General features: G+C 41.3%; 2 protein-coding genes and 2 long non-coding RNA genes across 5 annotated transcripts in view; 1 reads left to right on the forward strand and 3 right to left on the reverse strand.

The window, feature by feature from the left end:
* Positions 1 to 20,603, reverse strand: part of ercc2 (excision repair cross-complementation group 2) — a 136,717-nt gene that overhangs the window by 59,657 nt on the left and 56,457 nt on the right. The gene's annotated exons all lie outside the window — the stretch shown is intronic.
* On the forward strand, positions 926 to 15,005 carry LOC121683664. The gene is made up of 3 exons (XR_006022867.1): positions 926 to 936; positions 3,063 to 3,065; positions 14,918 to 15,005. It is a non-coding gene; the product is annotated as an uncharacterized LOC121683664 (long non-coding RNA).
* Positions 2,144 to 4,053, reverse strand: LOC121683663. The gene is made up of 2 exons (XM_042063395.1): positions 2,981 to 4,053; positions 2,144 to 2,508 (listed from the first exon to the last, which is right to left on the reverse strand). The coding sequence occupies exons 1-2, from the start codon at positions 4,036 to 4,038 to the stop codon at positions 2,415 to 2,417; spliced, it is 1,152 nt and encodes a 383-aa protein (XP_041919329.1). The 5' UTR covers positions 4,039 to 4,053; the 3' UTR covers positions 2,144 to 2,414.
* LOC121683665 lies at positions 8,067 to 18,039 on the reverse strand. The gene is made up of 3 exons (XR_006022869.1): positions 18,030 to 18,039; positions 8,951 to 8,955; positions 8,067 to 8,248 (listed from the first exon to the last, which is right to left on the reverse strand). It is a non-coding gene; the product is annotated as an uncharacterized LOC121683665 (long non-coding RNA).

Below are 20,603 nucleotides of genomic sequence, written 5' to 3' on the forward strand. Positions count from 1 at the left end.
CGATGCAACGCCCACAAAGTTACACTCACTGGCAGTCTGGAGATAACGTTAACGTTAGGCCTTGTTAGTCTGGAGATCACTAGAAGCATAACAGTCCAAAGTCTTGGGTGATCTTGTAGATCAGCAACTCGGTGGACTTTTTACAGCGACAGTTTGTTGGTCCGTAATGCAGAGTTCTTCAACGTTAACATTAGTCTGCTCAATCCAGACTCCAGGCTGTTGGCATGGCAGCTCACAGGTCAGAAACAGCTCAGCAGATCCTTCACAGAGTAGCTCCAGCTGCTGTCCCGAGAAATCCCCTCGACCAGACAGTGAAGTGCAGCACCGGCTCACAGATGGATGGGAAGGATGTCAGAGGCCCAGAGCAAAAGCTAATGTTAGCCATAGCAAGCTCCCAATGGACAAACGTTAATAACATCAGCCGACTTGAAAGCAGTAAAAAGGACTAAGAGAATAACACGAAAACTATAAAAAATAACGAAAATAAAGAGAGAAAACATTTAACTAGACAAATCAATACAAAAAATAAACATGACATTACATAAAATTAAGAACATTACATAAAAACAAACAAAAACATGATGCCAGATGGAGCGGTGTGTCTCGCCAGCGTCCCCGTAACCTAGCAACCAAGGTTAAAGGTGCTCTGGGTTGCGATGTTGAGTAATGTCACTTCTGTTGACTTTCAAACAAAACAGAGCTCGCTCATTCCTTCTCCTCCCTCCCGTGCAACTAAAACTCTCCTGAACGCACATCTCGTCGTTGAATGGCTGGAAAAGTTTGTTAGGTTTCATGGTCCAGGCTGCACCAGGCTGTTTTTTTGCCGTTTTTGGAGGCTGGGCTGTCAGAGACCTTGATTGTTTTTACAGCGTATCCATTGGACAGGCAGCTACTGTAGCGGATTGTGAGATGGTTGCTGTATGTGACAAAAAATGTGTTGGATTCTCTGGTTGTTGCGTTGTGTTTTAGTTCTGTCTGTATTGAAGATGGTCAATAAAGCTTGACGGCGGGATCAGGATCGGGGATTAGATGATGATTTATTGTAGATGGTACAATAATGAATAACAGAACACAGGCTAAGTCTCAAACAGTAAAACTGCAGAGTCTAACAGTTGTGGTTGTTATTAGAAGCGGCTGCTGAGCCTTCCGACAGAATATGCTCCTCGGGTCGCTTCCTCGATCCGTCTCCGTGTCAAAACCTGATAAAGCCTGTTATACTAAAACATACAAACGTCAATCATGCCAACGTGGCAGGTGCCAACCAGTGTACACAACCGGCCCTGGCCAGATGGAGATACTAGCCCGAATAGGCAGACATGCTGTCTCCCTCGGCCCATGTTATCACTGATGTTCCTTGGATGTTCCTAAACATCGGCCTGTATGACCTTCCTGCTGGTACACAGGCCTAAGGCACAGTTATGTACAATAATATGGACCTCTCCCTGTTGTATACTACACACAGAAGTAACATATGAACACATCAGAATACAGTAAGAATACCCCAGAATTCTACAGTCCCCCCTCTTGATCAATCAAAAAACAGATTTTTTTTAGATCAAACAATCGCAAACAGAGTCTGATGTGTCCTATCAAAAAATAGAAAAATAATAAAACCAAGCATTACTTCTCAGGCACTTTAAGGAAAAGAAAAGAAGTGCAGGCACCTTGAAAGAAAACTTAAAAACTGATTATGTTGCTGATGATTATCTCACATTCTAAGGGTCAAAAGAAAAGGAAAACAAAGTCTTTTGGAAGTTCAGGAAACCGGCCGGCAACAGTTCAGTTCAAAGGCAAAGTCTCTGTCCCAGATGTTGTCTGTGGCTCCCGGCAACCTCATAGGTACATGTGGAGTGAAAAGAAAGAGCAGTATCAGTTGAAGGATAGTCATGGAAACAACAATATATATAATTATCTATTATAGGGGTGTAGCATCCTCCCAACCCTGGTCCCCCAGTGAGTCCCTGGTTAACCCGTTGCTGCGTGTTCAGCTCCCTTACGGGTGTCCCCAGAAACCTACCTCTAGAACCAGGACTACAGGATTACTCCCCCCTCTCGATCTAGCTAATTGTAATCATTCTCAAAAATCGGCAATTGCAATCGTATCCTCAGATTAAACATTTCATATCTCAGTAATCACGCATATTTAACCCTAACCCTTATCTAAGTCTATAATTTTTCATAACATGAGTTTGTGTCAAGAAGAGTCCACTACCACAACACTCTGAGCATGTTCGGATTCTCAAAGGAAAGATTCTACTCTCGGCTCTCTAACCTTTCATTTCTCCTGACGTCATAAATTCCGTCAAAATGAAAGTCTCCCGTGAATCTTCCCCCCTCTAGTTCACACCTCACCCCTAAAAGAAGATCGGCGGAAACTCAGATAGAATTCGTACCCTACCCAAGCGCGTCATGTTTCAGGCGGTTCTATTAGTTTGCAATGGCTTGCATGTATCCACTTTTCTCTCACCCTGGACCTTCACTGCCGACTGTGTTATCAACAAAATCTGATATGGCCCATCGTACTTTGCCCCTAGCGCTAACCTTTGGGGCTTGTGAATCATCACCCATTGTCCTGGCCTCCTTCCTCAGGGTCTCCCCAGGCCTCTTCCTGGTTAGCCACTGTTTGGACTGCCTTCGTCAATTGCACACAGTAAGTCAGCATCGCATCCGATGTCAGGTGGATGTCGGCTTTCCTCAAATCAATCGTTCCTGGTGCCGAAAAAGGCCTGCCAGTCACAATCTCGAATGGGCTGAGTCCAGTGTCTCTGTTGCTTGTAGCTCGCATGCTACACAAGACCGCTGGTAAGGCGTCAACCCAGGGAATGCCTTCTTGATGTTTCTTGGTCAGCCGTTCCTTCAAAGTCCGGTTCGCTCTCTCCACCTGTCCCGACGATTCTGGATGGTATGGGCAGTTCAGGGACCAGTGCACACTCAGCATGCGGGCCACCTCGGCGCAGACTGCTCCAGTGAAGTGTGTTTGTCTGAGCAGATCTGTTCAGGCAATCCGTATCGGGGAATGATGTCTTTCACAAGGACTTTGGCAGTGTGTAGTGCAGTTCCAGATCGTGTAGGGAATGCCTCAATCCACCTGGAGAACTTGCACAGGACAACCAGAACATCTCGGTAGCCTTTGCACTTGGGAAGAGTGATGTAATCTATCTGGAGAACTCTGAATGGTCCTGGTGGAGCTGGTGTCTTCAGCATTGGCAACTTAACCTTCTTGTCGTGATTGTTTTGCCGACAGGTGACACACCACTTGACGATGTCTGTGGCCGTTGCTGTGAACTTCGGTGACCACCAGACCTGTATGAATCTGTTCCTTATCTTCTCCACTCCCACGTGTCCAAGTGAATGAATTTGCGCCGTCAGATATGGTAGAAGACTTTCTGGAGCCACTGTTCGTGTTCCAAACCTCCACAAGTTGTCATCATGGAGCTTCGCCACATTTTCAATCCAAATCCATTTTTCTTCTCGGCTTGAGCTGTTCTGTATGTCTATGATGTTGGCCAAACTTTCCCGTTTTCCCTCTTCAGATGTTTCCTTGACCTTCTTTGTCACGCTCATCATGCATTTCTCGTCGTCATTTTCAAAAATGTTCCTGTTACCAATAGATCCGTCCATTTTTCCATTTCCGTGTCCATTCTCGTTAGTCGTTTCGTTATCTCCTCCCTCTCTTTTTCTTGCGGCTGTTCTTGACGCCGCATCCGCCATTGCATTGCTCGCTGGTTGGTAAAGCACAGACACGCCGTCGGCGGTGGCTACTCTGCACACAGGGCATATGAGTGCCTCGTCAGCTGACTCATCCCAGGCATCCCAGTCCTCCATCGCTGGCCTGGTTTTCATTGCCTTTGGCCTTGTTGCTTGGGTGCTTGGTTGCCTGTTGCGACCCCCGCCCACAATAGGTGCCGGTGTGTATGGGAGGAGTTGGCTCCTCCCCGTTGAGTGGGCCTCTGAGACTACTCCTCTTCGCCTCATTTCACTCTGTTCTGGCAACACATCTGCTTCCATGAGTTGTTCCTCCAAATCACGTCTGTCCATCTCTGTTCTCCAAATCCTGCCTCAGATCTCTAATTCCAACTTCTCTATTTTTCTTTTTAATTTTTTCTCAAATTTGCCCAATTGTAATTTCACTGCCATCCAATCTGACACATAGTCTTGTATCTCAGCTAAGGCCTGCAACTTAGTTTTCCTACCAAGAACCATATCTGGATTGTGCGAATATCAAATCATTAAATATTAAATTGTACTATGTGTTTTGTGCAGTGACGTGATCCTTTTAAATATATTTCTTTATATTTTTCCGTGATGTAGTAGTGATATAGTGACAACTTTGCACTTTGAAAATTTGGTTAGTAATTTGTTCGCCTCTCAATTGTTGAAAAGTTGTCTATCTCTTATTTATTTTTTTCCACACTCACACTCAGACGCTAGCTGCTCCCGCCAGGGAAAAGGAAACACTCTCTCTCTATCTCTCTCGCTCCGTAACCTGACACTTGGTTATTTTACTCACAGCATGAAGCCACAACAATAAATTTCACCAGTGTCAGTTTCACTTAACTCAGACTGTTTCTTTTCTCCCCAAATGGCTGGACAACGATGTGTCTCAATGTCTCACTCACACCTTTAACGATCTTTCGTTAAATTCACAGTTGACCAAGTCAACAAAAAAACATAGGTGGAAACCCTATCCCACTTTTAAATTACTGCACAACCAAAACACCCCACTCTGGTGATTTCGTCTCCTTTCCGTATCACTGTAGCACTAAGTTTAGTCCTAGGCCATTAAACTAAACAAAGACCGTTGAGAAACAACCACACAGTTTACTCAGCAAAATAATGACTGTAGCAACTCCTATTTTTTCATTGGCACACGCACAGCATTTATCTCATAAAACTCACACAGCTTAACATGTAATGGCAGTACAGAAAAAGAAAAGATTTAATCCCCCAAGCTTGTCCGTAGTTAATCGATTACTTCTTTTAATTCGTTCACGAATCTATCCAATTACCCAAAATATGTGTACACTTTGACCTTTTACTTTTTTCCAGAAAACTTCTTATATCAAATGACATCTAGAGCTCATCAATCATTGATATAGGTATGTTACTTGTCAAAACACTTAATGACACAACCTTCAATACTCTCATTAATGTGCAGCTTTTAATTTCTAATTTATCTATTAAATTAGCTTTACTTTGGTTCTTTTTCCCGCATAAAGGAGTAAAGACTTTTTGCTTTCACCTGGTCAGAATGTCTTCACTGCATGCAGGGTGCGCAGTGCAGCAGTGTTTCCCCTCTTGGCAGGCTTCCAGCTGGGATTCAGTCACGTCAATCAGGGTGCCAAGATGGACTCTTCTTACAGATGTTCAAAATCCAAAATCTGCCCCCGAAGTCTCTTTGAACCCGTTGGATGTTCTCGTCCTCCGTCTCCTCTTGCGGTCGGGTCACGATAACCAAATGTTGTCGTCTTTCTTCTCCTTTTGCGAGAAGGGTCACGGCACCAAATGTTGGCTTCTCTGGTTGTTGCATTGTGTTTTAGTTCTAATGTCTGTATTGAAGATGGTCAAAAGCTTGACGGCGGGATCAGGATCGGGGATTAGATGATGATTTATTGTAGATGATACAATAATGAATAACAGAACACAGGCTAAGTCTCAAACAGTAAAACTGCAGAGTCTAACAGTTGTGGTTGTTATTAGAAGCGGCTGCTGAGCCTTCCGACAGAATATGCTCCTCGGGTCGCTTCCTCGATCCGTCTCCGTGTCAAAACCTAAGACAAAGCCTGTTATACTAAAACATACAAACGTCAATCATGCCAACGTGGCAGGTGCCAACCAGTGTACACAACCCTGCCCTGGCCAGATGGAGATACTAGCCCGAATAGGCAGACATGCTGTCCCCCACGGCCCATGTTATCACTGATGTTCCTCGGATGTTCCTAAACATCGGCCTGTATGACCTTCCTGCTGGTACACAGGCCTAAGGCACAGTTATGTACAATAATATGGACCTCTCCCTGTTGTATACTACACACAGAAGTAACATATGAACACATCAGAATACAGTAAGAATACCCCAGAATTCTACAAATGTTTAGCTTAGAGACTGCGTGACATCGCTTAGAGCACCTTTAACAAGATCACAGGATATTGGCACATTTGTGTCTCGAGAGTCAATTGCAGCAACCTCTATGGATACAATTTCATGAAGAAAAATGTAATAACAATGCAGCATGTCAAATTTTATTTAGTGAGTTTATACATCAGAACATATTAGCACAAGGGGGGCCGTCTTACTTCACTCTCCCTTCCAAATAAAGGCAAACAGCCCCAAACATATATTTATTTATTTATTAAAAGAACATTAGCACAAAATAGTTTTGACTGCTGAATTCTGATTGGTTGTTGGCAGCCATTTTATTGAGTGAGCCAAATGAAACTTGAGTAGTGAGCAAATGTGGCCAAGAATAAACATAACAAATTTAAAATCTGTAGCTTAAGTAGTGCTTAGGATACAGAAATGCATCAATTACAGACCCCCTGCCCTGTCACGCAAGAGCCTCATGCTTATACATCCTTCATACATTCACATGGATCCTTGATTTAGTATCTTTTACGGTCCTTCGTGGATTTGTTATTTTATCGTCCTGTTTATGTTGTAGTGTATGTTGTGATGTCTTAAGCTACTGGGACCTTGAATTCCCCTTGGGGATCAATGACGTATATATCTATCAATCTATCTGTTATGTACCTTCCTCCAAGTTCTTGTGGTGGATTTAAAAATGAAAATGTTGCACACTGTGCTTTCATTTACGTGACATTTTTTAAGGAATAACCATTAAAACTGACAATGTCATTCACTAGTTCCGCAATTTGATCCATGTAAATTACATGCTACTTTCCCTGATTTGATGATCTAACTAGTTTTTCGTGAATAACTCAAAAAGTAAAGGTTTTAGGGCCTATGCTTGTTCATAACACTACTATAAATGTGGCGTTTCTGCATCTTATAAGCCCAAAACCAACTCTCTGTGACCTTCATGAGCAGAGATACAGAATTATGGATCTAAAAAGTGGGCGTGGCCGTTTCAGGGCTTTCCCCCACCTAATTTTTTGGGCTCCTTGCATTTTCTTTGTTTATTAGGCCCTAAATGAACAGAAAAACATTGGCTGAAATTTTAATAATTTTTTGCAGCCATTTGCCCTAAACTGACCAGACTAATATCAGCAATTCTATGCAGTTCACTGCCATGGTGTTCAGGTGTTCAAATCTAACTTGTGTAATTGTCATGATATGAGAGTATTATTCTAAATTTTACAAGTACAAAAGTTGATGGGAGTTGATTTTTCTAATTTTTACTACTTTTTCATGGGGGATAAGGGGTTAATCCGTGACAGTCTCAGTATTTAATTGTTTGCCATCACTGAGCATAATACTAAGTTATTTCCACTATTTTCATGCTTCATCATCACTAAATGTTCCCTGATCTACATTCCAGACTTCTGGAAACAATGTCCAAAATGGTGCATTATGAAGAATAAAATTCATTATTATGGAGCTTCATAGTCAAAAATGTTATTTCATTAAAAGAAAGAACAAATATGTATATTTATCTGGTATAAATCCCATTAGGATCATGTGATCAAGTGCCCACATGGTCATTTGGGGGTCGAAATATGGGGTTCCAAGAGTCACCTCTGCCAGTGAGGGTTTTTGGACCCCCATGAAACCCCCACCAGTGGTACCATACCCTTCAAATTAATTTTGGCAAGAGCAAGGTTCCCACATATAACAAATAATTCTGTTTAGAATAAATATGATCATTAATTGTGGTGCTACGGCCACCCAAAAAGTGAAAAATCACACATGCCATCAACATTTTTTAGGACTTTGGTGACCCACCTCTCACCCAAACAGTAAGGAATGTTGATTCTGCCTCCAGAATTGTGTAGTACAGGCTACAATGAACTACCACACCAGTTTCCAGCCTTCTACCACTATTAGAACAGACGTTATGGGCTTCCAAAAATGGCAAAGGATGAAATGTGAAATTCCAATGTGTCAATTAGGGCCGTGGCACCCGAAATTCAAATGGACGCCACGGGCAAACCGTTTGAGATATTGACCTGAAACTTCAGATTCCCTCGTTTGGTAACATAAGGAATATTTTCACCGCTTTTCAGCATAATCTGAGAGGTACCATGTACATGATACCCCGATATTGGCTGTTTTCACATGGAAGGACCCCTATGAAGTAGATCCATTTTATCGTATATCACATATATAATAAAATATATGCGTATATTAATTCGCTGAACTCTTAGTGAAGTTTAAATGAACCGTCACGTTGCATTCAAGCTGTAAAATACAGTCAAAACATAGCAACATTTAGTATATGACGGTGGGGTATGATATGAGGTGGCTTCCTGCTAGTTGTATGGCAGTAGGTTAAGTAAAATAGCGATGTTTCAAAGATAAGCTTAATCAGAATCCTGGGATATGCCCGCTTGACAACGGAGAGATAGAACTGGCCTTTGGCCATAGCAACCATCCATTTAGAACTAACGACTGGCCTTCATAGTAACCAAACATCTTAGCCAAAGCAAAGCTCCACTTTAACCCTCTCTGTCTTAGCTGGTTATTGTCATAATTCTCATCAGTATACAGTGCTTTGTTTGAGAACAAAAGCAAAGAATAACAGTTAGATATATATTTTCTATCCTGTGGGGTCCACTCAACTGTGTGTGCTTATGGTTTATCCATTTCTCCGGTTTCACGATTGCATGTAAAGAGGGGCAAATGATGCTTGCATTGTGAGATCTCGTTTGTTTTAAATCTCTGATTGGCCACCTGTTTGCTCAGCATGTCCGCAAAATTGGTAAAATAGCCAACAAGCAGTCGCAGCATTAGGGCAATACATTTTGTGACTTCATGATGTTGTGCTGTGACATTTTCTTATATTTCTTATTTTTCTCATTCTAGAGGTCACTCCTTCTCTTTGTGTGTAACTTAAATATGGTAGACTGTTTCTGTATAGTCAGAGAATCTGTTGAAACCCATGATGGGGTGACACAAACATGCCATCTCTCCCTTAAGGGGCATGCATTGTTTCAGTCCCCGTGTACAGGGATTATTGGTCATATTATTAATCACATATGATTTGTGCTCACGGGAAAGATTGATTTAAGAACGTTATCACAGTGTGTGGCTGTGGCGCAAAGCAGAGCGGGCGGAAGACAGCGACAATTGGCAGGGGAGGGTCATGTCTTTTTTAACAATTCTGTTGGAGGGTCATTGAACAATTTCTAGCAGGCAAGGGAGGGTCATGCAACTTTTGACTGAAGCACTCAAAATTCCTCCGGTGGCCCCTTCAATAAAAAACGAACAGTCCCTAGATTGCTGCTGGGCTATATGTCTTGGTTCATGTCTGTTAACAACTCATTGCCGTCAAACGCGTAGCCTATCTCGCGGTTGCATCCATTACAAACAAACATGCAATGTGAACGTCTGGATTGAAGAGCACTAAATGCTCTACTGAATAAGCACGAAGTCAAATCTTTAAATGAAAAACACTCTTTAATAATCAAAAAAATAAACCGCTAATGAAGTAAACTTGTGACCATCAAAAATCGTTTATCGCCTGTAACTCCGTGATAACAGGAGTCGGAGTCATCATTGCACTCGGAGAAAACCAGAATGTTTAATTTGTCCTGCGTTTCTTCTACGGCTGCAAACAGGATTCACTCGCAGTTAACCAAATATTTCTTTATTAGGGCAGGGCAGGCATATTTCTGGCTATTAAATTATTTCTAAACCAGTCTGCTAAAGTCTGTAGTGAAGTCTGTGTAGGGTTTTCCAGGCTCCATTTCTTTTTACGAGACACCCTGCTCACTTGAGCAATCTACCGGTTGTTTGGGTTGTTGCAGCGTCTCACTGGAAAAATACAAATTAAAGTCTCGTGATACCGCGTAATCCCACGCGCAGACCGCGAGTGAAGCTGGCCAAGTCGAAGCAATGCCCACTGTAGGTCTTAGTGAGTTAGGAGTCCTCTCGACTTCTTTTAGCTGTCCCAGAGGTGGAAAGAGGTGATTTGTTGGGGGCTGGGCCGGATTAACAATTCACAGACCCCTGGGCACAAATGTCTGGTGGGCCCCCCGGCCCCCCTGCCCCCCAGCCAACGTGAATCGGGCGGTCAGTTAATAGGCCTATATCGTGAAGATTTTTCATCTATAAGGCCAAACCTCACCAAGTAGCCCGTTTGTTTACAACTAACATCACATTTAATTAAATTGCTTATAGGCTATGCCGAAATAGTTTTCAACATTTTTAATATTAGTGTCGGCTGAATTAGGAAATGTTCTCAAAGTAGCCTTATGGCTGAAAGCTGCTTGGGATCCCCCCATCAAGCAATATAACCATACAAATGCGCGGCCTGCACTCATTGTTTCAAAAGGAGTAATTTCGGCTTTGTCGGAACTGGCCATTGTAGGCTACGTAAAAATAAACTTCCAAAACTAACAAAAAATATTTATCTTCTTTCAGTTAATTCAAGAGTTTCCAAAAAAGTTAAAAACAAATGATGTGATGCACGTCATTGACATAATGCGCAAATAATATAGCCTAGATATTCCAATATATTCGAATACATGTGTTTATTTTAGAGGGAAAATTCTAACATCATTTTTGAGCAATTTTGACAGCCCTAGTCCACTGTAGGCTACGCCAATTGGCTATTACTGTAACACCTTCCACCTAGCCCCGGTGAGTGGGGGTCGGAACCAGGAGACTTTGTCACAAGACAAAACAGATGTCTCAAAGCCCATTAGATTAACGTGAGCCTATTTGGTTAGACTAGGCTAGCTACTGTAACTTTACACTGACACAATGTAACAATGCTCTGAAGTCGCGGTCAACATGAAATCCAAAACTTTTTGATCACCAAGTTGAAATTTCCAGGTCAACCACAAATAATTCAGATTCTTTTTAATATCATCCAATAACTAATTCAATGTTGATTTAGGCCTATAGGCCTAACTCGGCCTACTTAGCAACACCATTGAACACAACTTAAAAGTTTAACGAAGAGTTGCCATTGCAGCTGCTGTGCTGAATTGATGTGGATGGCATGGCAGGGCATGCCCAATGAAAATAAATTAACGCAACGCAACACAACACAGACCCCGCTTCTCTCGCGTCAGTCACTGAAATGAATGCAACACAGAACCCGCTGCTCTCGCGGCAGTCACTGACAGTAGCCTAGAATAAATGCATGGGGAAAAACACTTCGATGATAAGCGCCGCGCAGCAGCAGTTTGTGACGTGTTTTTTTAGTGTAACCTCATGTATGAAAACTGCCAGGCAATACTAGCCTACTTTGAAAAGTAGTATTGCCGTGGCAATACTGGTGACGGCGGCCATATCCTGAAGTAGCCTAAAGCATGTAGGCTAATGATTCCTAAAACATACCAAACAAAGTACATTCTGTGGCTATTGAAATTTGGAAGCCTTTCGTGACACATAGAAAATACTTTTTAATGAACCTGACATGTTCTTCATTCTCTGATTCTAAAAATGTCATTCATTGGGCAGCCGTGGCCCACTGGTTAGCACTCTGGACTTGTAACCGGAGGGTTGCCGGTTCGAGCCCCGACCAGTGGGCCGCAGCTGAAGTGCCCTTGAGCAAGGCACCTAACCCCTCACTGCTCCCCGAGCGCCGCCGTTGAAGCAGGCAGCACACTTTGGATTAGTGTGTGCTTCACCTCACTGTGTGCAGTGTGTTTCACTAATTCACCGATTGGGTTAAATGCAGAGACCAAATTTCCCTCACGGGATCAAAAAAGTATATATACTTATACTATACATTCAAAACTTAATACAAAGTGGTTTTAAGCCATTTTAAATCGCTGAGCTGCAGCGTCGCACGTTTTTAGACTGCGCTCCTCCTCCGTCTACTGACAGCCAGGGCATATCCATTTCTTCTACGGCTGCAAACGGAATTCACTCGCAGTTAACCAAATATTTCTTTATTAGGGCAAGGCAGGCATATTTCTGGCTATTAAATTATTTCTAAACCAGGCTGCTAAAGTCTGCTAAAGTCTGTGTAGGGTTTTCCAGGCTCCATTTCTTTTTACGAGACACCCTGCTCACAAGAGCCATCTGTTGGTTTACATTTACATTACATTTGGTTTACATTACATTTGGCTGACTCATTTTTAGCCAAAGCGACTAACAACATGGTAAACAGTTTAAGTTTTAAAGCAATTCTCAACAATTTTAGGACAATTAAAAAAAAAACGGTAGAGTACAGTAAGAATAAGTGCATCAGTGAGTGCTGTTTTTAACAGTTACGTGTCAGTTCAAGATGGTTGGTGAGTGATAGGATCAGCAAGACTTGTTGTAAGTGGTGCTATGAGAGGAGATGTTCTCTAAAGAGCTGGGTTTTCAGGAGTTTTTTGAAAATGGAGAGGGATGTCCCTGCCCTTGTAGGAACTGGCAGTGTGTTCCACTAACGAGGGACAACAGATGAGAAAAGTTTGGATTGGCCTGAGCGTACCGGTGGTAGAGCTAGACGTCGTTCGTCTGAGGAGCGCAGTGGTCTGGAAGTAGCGTATGTCTGTATGAGGGCATTCAAGTAGGTGGGAGCAGAACCGGAGACTACTTTGTAGGCAAGGGTTAGAGCCTTGAATTTGATGCGGGCCGCCATAGGTAGCCAGTGTAGCTGGATGAGCAGCGGGGTAACATGTGCCCTTTTGGGTTGGTTGTAGACCAGGCGCGCTGCTGCGTTCTGGATCATATGAAGGGGTTTCACTGCGAAGTGCAATTGTAAACTAAATTGTAAATTAAATTAAATTAATTTAAATTAATTAAAAAATATTTCCAGTAGGCTATATTTAATGTCACGGAAAAGGGATACAACCAAAGATTGTTAAGGCGGAGCAAGATATTTCATCAGGAGCCACTTCCGGGAACCCAGATTAGGGCTGCACGATATTAGGAAAACATGCGATATGCGATAACATTATTGAGTACTGCGATAACGATATAACTTGCGATATTTAAATATTTTATGTTTTTCTCCACCTCATGTTTTTCTCCAACCTCATACGCTGCGCATCCCACGGTATTAGGCTACCGGCATGCCAAGTGCAGCGGAAAGTGAAAGTAATGGGGTTGCGATCGCACAGTCCAACGAAGTAGGCTAAACAACTTTTACAAATAACGAATCCTGATTACCTCTCTGCTGCTGTCTGGGGCTTTTGCTAAATGCAAATCATGAAATACAAGCCTTACAGTGAAAGTGAGATATCTTCTGATCCTATAACGATAACGAAATAAATTGTTTATTTTAACACGGTGGAGAAGGACGCATTTGGCGCTGTGTTTGTAACACGTCATCCTTAATAAAACCAAAATATTTCCATATAACAGACATGCTCTCTTGGTCACAAAGATGAAGGCCTTAGGACTGAACACCACCCTGTGTCACTGGATATTTGACTTCCTCACCAACCGTTCACAAGTGGTTAGAGTGGGGGGTCTGACATCTGACTCATTAACCATCAGCACTGGTGCTCCCCAAGGCTGTGTTTTGAGTCCACTGCTGTACAACATCTACACACATGACTGCAAAGCCAACAGTAGTCATACCTCCATCATCAAGTTTGCAGATGACACAGTGATCTTGGGCCTGATTAGTAACAACAATGAACAGTTCTACTTGGATCAGGTTGATGAGGTGGCACAGTGGTGTCAATCTAACAGCTTGACACTGAATATCAATAAAACCAAGGAAATGGTAGTGGATTACAGAAGGCAGCAGCAGAACTACAGTTACACCCCACTAATGATCAGCGGGCAACCTGTAGAGAGAGTCACAAGTTTTAAATACCTTGGTGTCCACATTACTGAAGACTTAACATGGACTGTTAACACTCAATATGTTCTGAAGAAGTCCAGACAACGACTCTACTTCCTTCGTCAGCTAAGGAAATTCAAAGTTTCTACATCCATCATGAAGGCCTTCTACACTTCAGTGGTTGAGAGTGTTCTAACTGGTAGCATCATCACCTGGTATGGGAACTCCACAGTTAGAGATTGTAGTACTCTGCAGAGAGTAGTGCGCTCAGCTGAACGTACTATAAGAACTCAACTCCCTGCTCTACAAGATATCTATTCCAGAAGAGTACTCCTAAGAGCCCAAAAGATTCTGAAGGACTCTTCTCATCCTAACAATGGATTATTCCTACCACTGAAATCAAGAAGACGCCTATGTAGTCACAAAGCCAGAACTGAGAGACTCAGGAGAAGTTTTTATCCCCAGGCCATCCGAACTCTGAACTCACACTATACTGACTTTGCACTCATTCACTCCTCAGTACTCATGACCCCCCCCCACACACACACACCTACAAGACTTTTTGCACTTTTACATCCCTCTCCCTATGCTTCAGACCTTTTATTTATTTTCTTATTTCATCACACGTCAAAACACACACACACACACACACACACACACACACACACACACACACACACCTGACTTTCTCCAACTTTTGCACACTTTTTATTTATTATTTTTGATTTCTCCTCCATCTACCCATGTCCTTGATTGCCTAGCCTTTCTGCATTTCACTGCATTTCTTACTTCCAGTAACTATATGCATGTGACAATAAACTTCCTTGTATCCTTGTATCCTTTTCCTTTTAGTCACCAATTCCTCTTCACCCAAGTGTAACCTACCTCGCTTGACTCACTATTTCAGCCATCACGACATTAGCTCCCGCCTCAACACCTAAAACACCACACACCTAAACTGGTAGGGGACGGGCTTCTAGGGCAGCATGACAGCATTGGTTTGGTAAAATATGTTGACATTGTGAATACACCATATACTGTATGGAATGCGCACGGCACAGAAAATGTATCGAAAATTAAGTAATCTTTGCGGTATGTCCATCGCAAGCGTTGATATCGCGATAACGATAGATTTTAGATATATCGTGCAGCCCTAACCCAGATCGCACGAGAGGGAGTCAAAATCCCCCTTTATGCAGACCAGATGTAGCGACTGTTCCATAGAAGTCTATGGCCATAGCTCAGAATGTCACCACATATGCTAAGATTTTGGTTCTATAGAGTTAGGAATGTGAATTTTGGGCACACTTTCATGATCCTCAAACCCTTCTGAACATTTCAGGTAATTTTTTTTGCATTTTTGAGCATTCCAGTTATTTATTCTGCTGCTTTTGGCCGGTTGCTATGTACACTCATCAATACGTCAACAACACGCCTCTGCAGACAAGGGCCCGTTGCACAAAAGCAGAATTAAGACATCCGGGATAAGTTACTGAGCTGCGCTCAATAAATCCAAAACAAGAGCATACAGGCTTAATTGGTTGCATAAAGACCAAGCCAGGATGAGCAGACACGGACTCATCAAGCCAGGTGAAATCTATCCTGCGCTCACGGCTCCCTCAAATAGAACCTGCCACCGATCACAGATTCACTGATGTCACCATGGCAACTAGAGCGGCTTCATTGCTTCTTCTACGGTGGCTAGAAGACCGCAAATACCGGTTGTGCTCACGCAGGGTTAACATCTCGGATAAATATTCTGGGGCCGGGCCATTAAGTAGGCTAGCTCCACAGAATAAAACGCCATGGTGACTTACCATAACATATCCTGCTGATCCCTATCCCTCTTTTGTGCAACCGGATCACGGATAAATTGAGCCAGGATAACCAAGATATCCCGGCTTAATCCCTTATCCTAGTTTTGTGCAATGGGCCCCTGGACTCGATCCCCTTTTCGTGCCCATAGACATGAACCACGACAAACTATTTTGCTCCGCCTTAACAATCTTTGATACAACCTCACATACACATAAGCCATGAAATGGATTAAAATCGTTTGGAAATATGTTGTGTAAACGACAGCATGTGTAGACAAAAGGCACGTGACCAGCGTTAACGGCAACCTACAAATTTAGAGGGTATAACAATTTCTCTCTAGTTATTACCTGCTCCTAGAGCAGGGCTATTCAACTTCATTACCAAGTGGGCCAGACAGGAAAACCACTGGGTCGTTGTGGGCCACTCAAAATACGGTGTTGCTAAAATTACTCCTATTGTGGCTATTATAGACATGCGTTCATGAGTATCCAGCTACATTTAATGAGTTAGTAAAATACATTCACACACACAAAAAAACACCACTGGATGTGGTGGACATTATTTTATTCTGAGATACGTCAATAGGCTCTTAAAACAATTCCAAACAGACATAAGGTGCTTATAGAGGAAATCCATATATAGATTATTTGTCAAATAAATCAGTAAAACAGTATTAGGGGATGGAATATATAACATTCACACCCAACTTCTGTCATAGCTCATATTTTTAAAATAAATCAGTGAAAAAGTATCCTGACAAAGCAGCAGCAGTCTAATGCCCCGGTCATATTTCATATTTGTTAACCCTTTTGTGCCCGTGCCGAACATTCCATTTTTGGTGCTGGATGACCTCCTTACACAAAAAACCTTATTTCTTGAGTATATTACATACCATCAATGGGATATACATTGTAATAAGAAGGATCAGTTCTATCAAATGGTGTAAAATACCTATGGTAATGTTGATATAGTAATGAACAGTCTTTGAAAATCCTCTCCAGATGTATACCGAAATTCGTTAAAATTTAATTTCATTCACATAAAAAATCATTTTCATCATATTTCTATACAAGATAGAGAAATATAGAATGTATGACATGTTCAGCAAGTTGTGGGCTATTTAACAAAAAAGACTGAATTGGAATATCATTAACCTTTTTAAAAGTTATGATAAATTTAGTGATCAGTGTAAAAAAATGCAGGAAACGGGATTTAGAATGTTGAAAGAATTCACATTCTCTTTCTCACCAAAAACATAAAAGTATGCATAAAACTAATAATGAAGTCAGACACAACGTTATTATTTGGTCCATAAGAATAAATCATTTATTTGTATATAAGCAAATGCTACAGTTAATAATAATGATATATATAAAAAAAACATGTACCTTACCAGTAATACTGGAAGTAAGAATGTAAAAATTATATACATCTATAAAATGCATTATTACTTATGAAAAGCTAGGAATACAATCAACTTCAACATCACTCAAAAATCAATATGTTCTAAACATTTGAAAGTGGATTACATACAACAAGCCTGTTGAGAATAAACACATGTATACACAAACTCACACACACACACACACAAAGAGGAGGATAGGGAAAGGTGGGGTGGGGATCCTGAAGGTTGAACACAGAAGACCTATGACTCATAACGAAACGCATCCCCTCCTGTAGAATGCCAAATCTGACAGCAATTTTGTTTACCAAAAAAACGAAGTCACCTGTTATTATGTATTATTTTTTATAACAAAGCCAACCATTTTTATTTGGCTCCTGCTGTACAGGAATATGTACTTGATGAAAAGACGACAGATTAGAAGTTGGAGCAGCTGAAGGCGAGGCTGAAATTTTGACGGAAATGCCTGCCAGCTGTTGTGAAGTCTTTCTGGCTGTAGCTACCAAACCTAGGTTCAACACCAGATTCTGCATTGCCAAACTTGAAATAATAAGAAACTACTGACAACGGCAATGTCAATGGAGAAAAAGTGTACACAATATGTATTTATCATTTGGTCAACGCTCCCTGATCCCTTCAGAGACTTGGTTCCCCAGTAGCAATGGATATTAGGGAGGGAAGTGAAGCCCCATGTCAATGATCAATCCTAGAAAACTGTGAAAGTCTTCTGGAGTCTCTTTGTCCCATGCCCCTGCACTGTGTGTTTGCATACGACGGCCTACTAAGCACAACCTCCCACCCGTTCCGGTTGATAAAACCACATATGCCTGGGACAACAACATATAAAAAACAACATAACAAGTCTATTTCACAGTGTTTTAGTGGCAGTCTACACCACCCTATGCACGCCACCTAAATCTATACCTTCTTCCTCCATCCTCACATGGTCTTACACATTGTGAGCGCAAGCTCATCAGCAGTCAGCTACCTCTTCAGGCCTGCAACGAGGTCTGTGTAGGTCTTTTCACCCTCCATCTGAAACAACAGTAAAATCATACAAATGTAATACCTTTATTAATTTACAAAATAAAATCAAAACTACAGATGTATGTGTGTGTGCATACATACACCAGAAGAGGTAGTAGCCTTGAAACTATTGAAGCATTCTGAGTAACTCAAAAATATTCAGAAGTATGAAAAGTCATTTTATTACACATGGGTTTAGCTGTCCTAAATCTGATTGGCTGACTGGCATCAAGATAAAGACAGATTACATTTCACCTAGTAACTAACTGCTGAAAATGCAATAATGACATTTCTGACATAATATGTGATTTCACATCATGTTTTCTATAACTACATATTGAGAGGACTAGAAAAGCTATCAAGTCATGTCATTTTAGAAAATGTTGAGACAAGCACGTCTGATGTTTGTCATTTAGAAGTTAGCAAGCTAAATCAGTTCACTACAAACTGCCTAGCGAGGTAACAACTCGAGGACAGGCAATAAGTTAATTAGCACTACATTTCTGACAGAATATGTGATTTCACATCTTGTTTTCTACAACTACATATTGAGAGGAGAACAAATATCGCTCAACTTATTTCATGTAGAGAACCGACGCAAACAAACGCAGCGCCCATTGATTTATCCAGCTTTGATGTGCTAACGTTATACTGACTTGCCAATAATGCTTACCTAACAAGCAAATTGGTACTAAAAAACAAACTTACTTACAGGTTATATACTAACAGGTTTTTAAATGAAATTGTCAAATGAAAATAACTGACATCAAAAGCAAACGAGAGTACTGCAAGCAGTTCAGAGTAATGCAGCTAGCTAAAGTTACATGACGATGCACTTAGCCCCCGCTATGCCATAATGTTGAAGTTGATGAGAAAGCATATTTCTGTCAAATAACATGATTTTAGGACTACAAATTAAGATTAACCATAACTACAACCAATGTAAAAACATATATTACCTCAGTTTATCCAGCTGTGTGGTTTCCAGTCGAGGTAAACTCCAACGAAGTGCAGGTGGCATCTGGCTGTCCATATCAATATATACGACTGAAGTGAAAAGTTTTTTTTCACGACTTGACCTTCAAGTATCCAAAACATTTCGCGCCATAAATCCCTTAACCAATCATATCAAATTGAAATTGATTGCTCATCGTTAAAATTTTAACGAAATTAGAACGGTCGGGCTTGTAAGGGTTAAATAAATCACAGTGAAACGTTAACTGCTGCCATTGGTCAATTGTTCTGTAGGTTTCCTGATAGCTCTGTTTGAGAGGCACAAGCTGTGCGACATTGTTTATTTTTGATGCCAATCACTGCTGTCATTTTTTTATTGATTTGATCTATAGTCATAGAAGCTAGATTTGAAGGCAGGCCGCAGGTAAAATCCAAAGGGGCGCAAGCACCCCGCGGATCAATAGTTGAATAGCCCTCTCCTAGACCTTTTGAGATATTGCCACTGCTCCAACACTGAAAGGCACTGTTAGAATGCTTGGATCAAGCCAGGTTCAGCGTAGCATATTCGACTGCTCATGTTGGTGACCGCACCAGGGCAAGCACACTTTCGCAGTTCCTCCGGAATTCAATGTACTCTAGTTGTTACTGCTATTTTTCCTTAATATTAATAAATAATAAAATTGGAACTTGTTGTCGACAACACGTGGCATACAGACCCGTCAATCTCCCACGGTCCATGTAACACATTATCAGTTACATTTTCTATTTAAAAATGTAAAATTGGACAAAATGGATTACATTTTCTAAAATTGTGTTTTTTCGCTCATAAAATAAATGCATATTTAGGATTTTGGAGTTGTATCCCGATTTTGTATTTGTGTAACTTTGGATAGAATATGGATAAATCTGAATATTTTTGTCCGTGAAGGACATTAGAATGAGACTTAGTTTCATAGTGCAGGGAGGTGCATAGCAGGCTTGGGAGAAGGCGGCAGTTGGAGTTGGCAACAATGTAGCAAACTCTTACAACAAAAATAAAAAATGGGTTTGCATTTCATGCTGTTCTTCCAAGAGTGTAATAAATTTGGAATTTTTACGGAAAAAACACTATTAGTCCAGCAGCATCTTGCACAAAATAGTCCCATGAGAATTTTGGTATGAAAGCAAGCCATTGTCATTCTGTATACACTTAATCATGCTCCAACAGGGTTATGTTTGGTATCAAACTGATTGGTATGAGACCTCCTGCATCACAAAAACAACAAGTGATTATTTTAAGCAGGTTTGATATGCGGTTTCACTGTGTTAATATCACAACTTTCCTGTGCTATTGCTGGTTAATTTGATATCAAAAGTTTATGATATGCTTGATATACACTCTAGATATTCTACAAAATGTAACCCTGTCCGGTCAGAGCGTTGCGCGCATACAGTGTATGTGGTATACTGTATGTGGACAAAACAGCAGAGTTAAGGAAATCGGAACAGCTGTTTGTGTCTTGTGCAAAGTCACATCTGGGTAGACCGCTAAATGATCTGAAATGTTA

Source organism: Alosa sapidissima, chromosome 15 (assembly GCF_018492685.1).
Source record: "Alosa sapidissima isolate fAloSap1 chromosome 15, fAloSap1.pri, whole genome shotgun sequence".
NCBI lineage: Eukaryota > Metazoa > Chordata > Actinopteri > Clupeiformes > Clupeidae > Alosa > Alosa sapidissima.

Excerpts from the sequence above, each read along its gene's own strand:
- LOC121683663 (XM_042063395.1), bottom strand. The coding sequence starts at position 4,038 with ATGGACAGACGTGATTTGGAGGAACAACTCATGGAAGCAGATGTGTTG. Across the intron at positions 2,509-2,980 it reads CCTGAACAGATCTGCTCAGA|TCAGATTTTGTTGATAACAC; the intron begins CAAACACACTTC and ends CGATGGGCCATA.